Source organism: Somniosus microcephalus, chromosome 12 (assembly GCF_052327205.1).
Source record: "Somniosus microcephalus isolate GS21.2 chromosome 12, FLI_Smic_1.0, whole genome shotgun sequence".
NCBI lineage: Eukaryota > Metazoa > Chordata > Chondrichthyes > Squaliformes > Somniosidae > Somniosus > Somniosus microcephalus.
In genome coordinates, this window is record NC_140998.1 from 77,533,071 (window position 1) to 77,541,906 (window position 8,836).

Genomic DNA, 8,836 nt, shown 5'->3' on the forward strand with positions numbered 1-8,836 from the left:
CCAGGAGACCAAGACAGCCTGGTTGCACATTGCACAGGAGGGCACAAGCAGGGATGTCATCAGGAGGACCTGGGTGCAGTGGCGCAAACCTTTCAATAATCACATTAGATCACGAAACGTTAGTAGAAAGCCACACTCACCTTCATCCTGCTGTGCCTCTCATCACATCCCCATCACTCTCCCTTCCCTATCCTACCCCTGCATATCCTTCCTCCCACCAATTTACCTTGCACAGGCACCCATCCCTCTCTCTACATTATCACATCCCCATCTCACTAGCCACCCCTCACACTCACCCTCATCCTAGTGCAAGAATACCAACTAACAACACACGACGGTAGCCACTTGGGTGTTTTATCCAATGTTCATGTAAAGTTTCTGTTAACGTGCTGTCATACATTGAAACCTTTATTTGCAACATTCTGTGTTCTTGGACAGATTTGTGTGCTCCTTTGGAAGTGGCTTAGTGAGTTGCAGTGAATGGTGAGACATAATGGTACCCCCCCCCCCCCTCGCAGCAGTCATGAGTGTGAAAGAAATGGCTTGGGCATTGTAGGGATGCTTTATGGTGTTGGTGTAGGGTGGTGCCAACCTGGCACATCATGTGGCAGCCAGGGTGTACAGCGTCAAGTGAAGTAAATCTGGCTTCCTGGGCAGCAACGTGGTCGGGTGTTGGTGCCCTCTGTCCTGTGCAGTATCAATTGATTGCGGAGAAGGTTGCTGGTGTTGGTGATGATGTTGTGCCTGGTGCTGCTGGTGTTGGGGCTGATCGTGGTCGGATTCTGAAGACCAAGGTGAGAGAGTATAAAGGGCACCCATGTTGATGGAATAGATGGCAGGTGAAGTACAGATGACAGAAGCATTCTGTCAATGGTGAGAGAGTTCTTCCAAAGAGGTGATATTGAATGGAGAGTGAAAAGTGGAAAGTGAAGATCTGTCAGGTGGGAGCTTTTACTGTACATCTGAAGCTGTCAATGAATCAGCTGGAGTAATGGCCACTGAACTCCCGCCTCAGGTTGACAGCCGTGGTCCCAGAACAGCGTTGTTTCCGTGGCCATGAAGTTAAAGTGAAAAGGTAAGTTAAAAAAGCCTGTTAATGATCTGTCAACAAGGCAATAATGAGATTAATTGGGTTGCCCGCTATGGCCTGTCGGGTCTGCTCAACGCTGACAGACCCGACATTGGGAATGGCGCATGGTGGTGGGTTGACAGCGGAGTCCTGACCCGTTGTCAAAATACCCACTTTCCCACCAGACCCACCACCAATCGCACCCACTGAACCCCCGCAAAACTCCGGCCTTAGAGTGAAGACATATTGATACTTTGCCCAGGTTGAAAATCTGAATCAATGGTGAATTAATTTGGTAAGAACAAGGAAGCCAGAGAAACAGCAGTGGAAAAGAGAGATCAGTAGAAATGAAGGATGCAAGGGTTATTCCGAGATGGTTGGCAACAGAAAAGACTGATGGGAGAGGTGGAGGAATAATCAGGAAGGATAATCAGGCCTTTTGGATGCAAATAAATGTGGTCAGGCCTTTGTTACCAGTAATATTTACAGCTCAATGGTGATAGGCACTTCAGAACCACAGGATAGAACAGATCCCATGATAATCAGATTTTATGAAAAAAAATGAAAGTCTCTTTCAGCTCCTCATTTTTGCTGCAATGCTGGTCATTTTGCTTAACTAAAATACTGACTGACCTGGCAGCCCACAGCGTGGTTGACCAGTTCCAGGTGGTGTCCTAGTCCCTGGAATTTCCTGTCCATTTTCATACACACACCAGCAGTGGCCTGTACTGCCGTGGCATTGCATTGGCCTGAAGTTCCCTTCTTCATCACACTCAGGGACATGGTTTCCAATAAGCGGTTGAGATCCATACAGGCTCAACTCTGTTTGCAGTCTCTCTCGGTGCTGCTCACAAGCAGTCTTTGGCTGTTCAATGGGTTCTAATCAAACAAAAAGATTCTGGTTTTTTAAAAATTACAAAATAAAAGTACAAGTCACTCAAATTAGGTCATGAAATTGTCATCACCAGTCTGCTTATAGAAAAGAAAACATACACTTTACATGATATTCTTAATGCATCATCTCAAATTGGTCCCAATTCTATCACCACCAGTGATACACCTGTACCCACCAGAATTAGTGTTAAATATTTCATTCCAGAAGCAACTCTATAGATTTTTGTGTGTGTTATTTGGTTTTGAAACTATGAATACACCTGTAGCCACCAGAATGTAGTATTTTCATCTCGTAACTTTTTAACCTGGCCAAATTGGCATTAACAAGGGAGTTAAAATGGGGTTATTAGACTTACCTCCTCATTAACGCCAATGTTCCGACCCCCGCCATGATTAAAGTGGCCTACTGCTGGGCGGACAAAGCCCCCGGCTGTTTCAGGCAGTAGGCCCTGTTCATATGCAAATTGGGGTGCTGTGATGTACAAAGGGCTCCGATTGCCATTATTAGAAAATCAGTCAGAGAGTGTGGCTTGTACATTGTGCTGGCAGTCCAGCAAAAGAGGACCAAAAATGGCAAGGTTTAAATTGCTTCCATGGGGCCAAAAGGAGCAACAGCCCATTGTCTGGACCCACAAAAATAAGTGGGATGCTGCTGCCCTGGGCTCCCCCCTCTCTGCATTGCAACTCCACCACCCCACCCCACCCAGGATTTACCTTGCTGTCGGCTTGCCAGCTGTCTAGCCTCCCGATATTGTATCGAACTGAATCCAGCAAGCTGCATCAGGACACGTGTTTGGGGCGGGCAACTCACCAGTTCTATTTATTTGAGGTCCAGGCCTTGAAATGGCTCCGGCCTGTTGGCTCCTGGCATGAGGGAGGAGGGTGGCTGGAGAGCTCCCCTGTTTGGATGTCGGAAATTTAAAATCCACCCCATATAGTTCACTCCAGACACAACACTAGAGTTGAATGTGTGTTTTCTCTGATAAATTTTATTTCAGGAGTTTATCGTGAGGTGGGTGAGGAACTGTCATGTGATCAATGTCTCGCAGAATTTTGTGGTTCCTGGATTGCCCAGGTTGGCAACAGAAGAGACTGATGGGAGAGGTGCGGGGGAATAATCAGGAAGGATAATCAGGCCTTTTGGTTGCAAATAAATGTGGTCAGGCCTTTTATCCCAATCATCATGCTTACAGCTCAATGCCAAACAAAACTGATAGGCACTTCATAAACACAGGAGATAACAAATGCCTAAATCAGCTGTTTCCATTGATGATCAGCTTTTTACACACGTGTTTCACCAAGTTCCAAGTTAGATTTTTTTAAATTAAAATCTCTTGAACTCTGTCTCAAATCATGAGACAATCAGATAAACTCTTAAAAATTATGAAATTAGTTAGCTTTTTTTTGGTTTATAAACCTCATTAGTGGCTTTATTTAATCTCTAACAAGTCGTAGCTCTTACAAAAACTATATTACACGTGTCTCGCATTAGAATTTGCTCCGTCAGGTGTCCCATCAAAGTTAAACATAACATCTCGGGGTTATTGTCCGATTAGGATATGCTAATATTGGAGATTAGTCGGGACAATGGTGGACGACGAAACAGACAGGTCGGCAACATCCCATGTGAGGTGTTAATAGCAGATTGGTCAGAACAATGCTGCTGTGTTAGCTTCAGTGTGTCCAATGAGTAGCAAGGTCACATTAACTATCTGAGACTGTCCAGGTCATCTCCTGTTCCTTTGTAAATTCAGACAGGAAACATCAGGTTAAATTGATTCGATAGCAAAATATTGCGGATGCTGGAAATCCGAAATAACAACAGAAAATGCTGGAAAAACTCAGCAGGCCAGACAACATCTGTGGAGAGAAAAGAGAGTCGACGTTTCGGGTCTAACCCTTTTTCAAAACTGGAAAGGAAATGAAATAGATCGAAAGGCAGGGCTGGGAGAGAACAAAAGCAGTGAAGAGACATTAAGAGGTATTCAAAACTAGATGAGATGGTGATAGGACTAGTGGAGATAAAAGACGGCTCTAGATTAGGTGTGAAATGTTCTGGCAGAATGAGAGACAGCTGCCATGTGGGAGAGGAAAAAAAAGCGGGGGGGGAGAAAAAAGGGCCAAAACAAAGATGTGGATAAAATATAATGGGGGCCGAGGTTATGATCTGAAATTGTTGAACTCGATGTTGAGTCCGAAGGCTGTAAAGTGCCTAATCGGAAGATGAGGTGCTGTTCCTCGAGTTTACGTTGAGCTTCCGTGGAACAATGCAAGAGCCCGAGTACAGTGAGTGGGAATGGGGCGGTGAATTAAAGTGACAGGCGACCGGAAGCTCGGGTTCCCCTTACGGACTGAACGGAGGTGTTCCGCAAAGCGGTCACCCAATCTGCGTTTGGTATCCCCAATGTAGAGGAGACCACATCGTGAGCAACGAATACAGTATACTAGATTGCAAGAAGTACAAGTAAATCGCTGTTTTACCTGGAAGGGGTGTTTGGAGCCCTGGACAGTGGGAAGTGGGGAGGTATAAGGGCAGGTGTTACATCTCCTGCGCTTGCACGAGAAGGTGCCGGGCAAAGGGGAAGGGGTGCTGGGCGTGATAGAGGAGTGGACTAGGGTGTCTCGGAGGGAGCGGTCCCGACGGAATGCTGAAAGGGGAGGGGAGGGGAAGATGCGTTTGGTGGTGGGATCACTTTGGAGGTGGCGGAAATGGCAGAGGATGATCCGTTGAATGTGGAGGCTGGTGGGGTGAAAGGTGAGGACAAGGGGAACCCTATCGTGGTTCCGGGAGGGAGGGGCAGGGGTGAGGGCAGAAGTGCGGGAGATAGAACGGACACGGTCGAGGGCTGTGTCAACCACAGTAGAGGGGAATCCTCGGTTGCAGAAAAAGGAAGACATGTCGGAAGCACTGGTGTGGAAGGTGGCATCGTCGGAGCAAATGCGGCGGAGACGGAGAAACTGGGAGAATGGAATAGAGTCCTTACAGGAGGTGGGGTGGGAGGAAGTGTAGTCCAGGTAGCTGTGGGAGTTTTAATCTAAATGTACACTCTCGGGAGCCGCAAGCCTACATTTCGTTGTACTGCACTTGTGCACTAACAATGACAATAAAAGTTGATTTGATTTGATTTGATTTTGATTTTGAGTTAGTGGGCTTATAGTGAATGTTGGTCAATAACCTATCCCCAGTGATGGAGACGGAGAAGGTTAAATTGATTAGCAGTTAAACCATCAAGATGTCTATTATGTCACAGTCTAGAGGTTTGGTGAGAAGAATCCTCACTTCAATATACATTCTGGGCAAAGACTCACACATCCCATGCTACCTCAATCAGGTTAGTCAGACACGATTTGCCTTTAACAAATCCGTGCTGGCTGTCCTTTAGTAATCCATCTGAACCACAGGAGTAATGGGACACCACCTGAGCTTCTCTTCCCTAGTAAGTGGCTGAATAATCTTGTGTGTGACTTCAGTTAGGACCTGCTCTAGGGCAGAACACAATGGACAGACTCACAATTAGGATTTTTAAAATTAATTCGAAAATCCTAAAAACAATTAAGATAAAGATTAAAATAAAGATGTCCGTCTTTACAGTCTGTTAAGAATGACCTGAGCGGAATGCACAAGGGAAAATCTGGCAGAGAGGATTGCATGCCCTTTACAGAACCAATTGGGTTTTTAAAAAATTATTTCAATGAAAGGAAATTTAGACAGGTTCTGTTACTGGCATACAATCCCCCCACCAGATTTCCTTTCTGCTCTCTACTCAAATGGTGCTTAACGCTCAGGTGGAGAAGATGAAAATCTACTCCAATATGTCAATATTGTAAAATGGTCACGTTTAAACCAATAAGCTTCTTATTGGCGTGTTATTTCAAGTTCTATAGTCTATTTCACTTTCTGATATGTTGACATTTTTGTATATATAACTTTTAAAAACATTTCCCAGTATTCATTACTGTTTTTCACTAAAATTATTTTGTTCTATAAAATCACATGTAAATGTATGATATTGCAACCCATATACACAGTCCAAAATAATCACCTTGTTCTCACTTTTGTAAAAGCCACTCTGTTAATTGTTCATCAAAATGAGTCTTAACACCTTATTGTTTATTATTGGCATCTTTGCCAAAAAATGTCAATTTTAAATGATTTCATTCATTTTATGGTAACTATAAAACATATGTTAGTCCACTTTTGCTCACAGTACTTATCGTCTAAATTATATATTTTGTACTACTGCGTACTTACATGAACTTCTCTTAACGGGTATGCCTGAGATAAGTGTGCAGGAAGAAGCTGTACAGTTAGGAGGGATGCACTATACGTAGGTTAATATTTCAAACTACATTACCCTAAACAACTACAGAATCTTTGATCTGCATTATCAACATCTTATACATTTACTTAAAGAGAGGGGCAATATTATTGTAGTCTTAGAATGGATCCCTACAGTCTTTGGAACTTGTTCCAATTCTTTAATGAAGTTGCCAGGATGTTGGCTAAATCTTTAAATAAGCAGGCTGATGGTTATGTTATAATTTATTTCTATGGATCACAAATGACTTTGCGACTTGAATCCATTTTCTGTTTCTTACACAGTGGATTACTTTTGTGTAATGCACCATTGTGTCCCAGAAAGTGTTATCTATGAAGTAATTTGTTTAATCTGTCTCTAAAGTGTGTGACCAGGAAAGTCTGGACCTTGTATTTTAATAATTGCATTGGTTTAAAAGAAAGACTTGCATTTATATAGCACCTTTCATGACCACCGGACGTCTCAAAGTGCTTTACAGCCAATGAAATACTTTTGGAGTGTAGTCACTGTTGTAATGTGGGAAACGCAGCAGTCCATTTGCGCACAGCAAGCTCCCACAAACAGCAATGTGATAATGATCAGATAATCTGTTTTTGTTATATGGATTAAGGGATAAATATTGGCCAGGACACTGGGGATAACTCACCTGCTCTTCTTCGAAATAGTGCCTTGGGATCTTTTACTTCCACCCGAGAGCAGACGGGATCTCAGTTTAACATCCCATCCGAAAGACGCACCTCCGACAGTAAATACTATCATTTCAAAATACAATTTAACGATTTACAGTTGAAGAAAGGGACAAATGTCACCTTCAATAAATCTTTCTAAACATTGACTTGGTGGAACGATCCATTTCCATACTGCATTTAAGTTAAAGTCACATATTCTGGGCATTCTTTAAAAGACACATCTATATATATATAATAAGGATAGTGGTGTATGTATGTCTGTCTGTCTGTCTGTATGTATGTATGTCTGTCTGTCTGTCCGCTATACACAAAAGTTATAGAGCGTACCTACACATATGTTATATCAAAAGAAAGCTGATGATCAGGGGAGTGTCATAGGCATATTTACTTTTTGGTCAGACAAAAATTGTTTGGACAGTATACAAAAAACCTTCAAAAAAACGTACAAAATCCGCAGACCACCTGGGCCTGAAGCGCTGACGGCCGCCCTTCTTCACCCGCAAAATCTCCCTCCAGCTCTCACCTTTTAGCGGGGGAGAGGCTGCTTTAAATTAGATCATTCACTCAGTCGCGTCTCTCTTCATCTCTTTTGTTTTTCTTCTCTCTGGCCGGCTGCACGGGAAAACAGAGAACCACGCGGCCCGAGAGACAGCGAGCAGGGGAGCAGCGGCGAGGGCTCCGGCTCAGCGGATCAGGCGCTCATCAGGGGTCGGCCCGCAACACATCGACCGGAGGAGCGGTGGCTCTCTCTCTCCCTCTCTCCTTCCCCCCTCCCTCTCTCTCTCTCTCTCTCTCTCTCCTTCCCCCCCTCTCTCTCTCGCTCTCTCCCGTCGACCTCACAAAATGGCGGCCACCCTTCTTCACCCGCCGGGCTCTCGGACACGGGGAGTCCGGAGTGAAAGGCCTTCGACTGCCGCCCGGCCAACCGGGTCCAAAGGCCCGCCTGGTTAAACATGAGGAACCCCGGCCCTCTCGGTGTCAGATATACTCTGTTCTGGTACCGAGTTGAGTCGGAGGGAGAGGAGAGGGAGAGAGGGAGAAAGAGGGAGAGGGGAGGGAGGGAGGGAGAGAGAACGGGGAGGGAGGGGGAGAGAGAGAGCGGGGAGGGAGGGGGAGAGAGTGGCAGGGAGAGAGAGGGGTAGGGAGGGAGAGAGAGAGGGGGGGAAAGAGAGAGGGGAGGGAGGGGGAGAGAGAGAGAGGGGAGGGAGGGAGGGAGGGAGGGAGAGAGAGAGAGAGAGAGGGGAGGGAGGGAGAGACTTAGTGAACATAACCTGGCGATCGAAAAAGGTAGACACAGACAGACCCAGCTACCAAGAGAGGACAGGATATGCTCTCACTGCAGTCAGGGAGTGGTGGAGACAGAGATGCACTTCCTCACAGCTTGTAGAAAATATCAGGACATAAGGGAGAATTTCTACCCAAAATTCACAAAAATATTCCCGGAATTCAGAAATTTGAATGACGACCAAAAACTCCCATACCTACTAGGGGAAGAGAGAAATTGCATAACACTAGCGGCACACTATGTTACAGCTTGCCATAAACAGAGGGACAACCAGCAAATTTAAGAAAAGAGTATATATAAATTATATGAAAGTATGGCCTAGAAATTGAGTGGGGTTAGCGCCCAATTAGAGGCGCTAGAGGGCCTTGCGCCGGAATTATAGCCGCTTCGGAAATTGATTTGGGCCCTACCATCGGCGTTAGCCGGTAGCGCTGCGCCGGCACCGATGACGTCATCGGTGTGCGCAGCGTCCCGGTTGCCGTGGTAACGCGGCCGGACGCCGAAATTCAGTTGCGGCCCGCCTCGCCCGTGGCAGCCGCAACCAACGATTTTTCAAAAGTTTCTTGCTGGACTTAGCGCC

The 8,836-nt window shown here is 45.5% G+C and overlaps 1 protein-coding gene across 4 annotated transcripts in view; it reads right to left on the minus strand.

The window, feature by feature from the left end:
• The window catches only part of nid2a (nidogen 2a (osteonidogen)), a 182,527-nt gene that overhangs the window by 92,915 nt on the left and 80,776 nt on the right, over positions 1–8,836 (minus strand). For all 4 annotated transcript variants that reach the window (XM_086003173.1, XM_086003172.1, XM_086003171.1 and 1 more), the window contains exon 18: positions 1,703–1,948. In XM_086003173.1, coding sequence (XP_085859299.1) covers positions 1,703–1,948 — 246 coding nt within the window. The remainder of the gene's footprint in view (positions 1–1,702; positions 1,949–8,836) is intronic.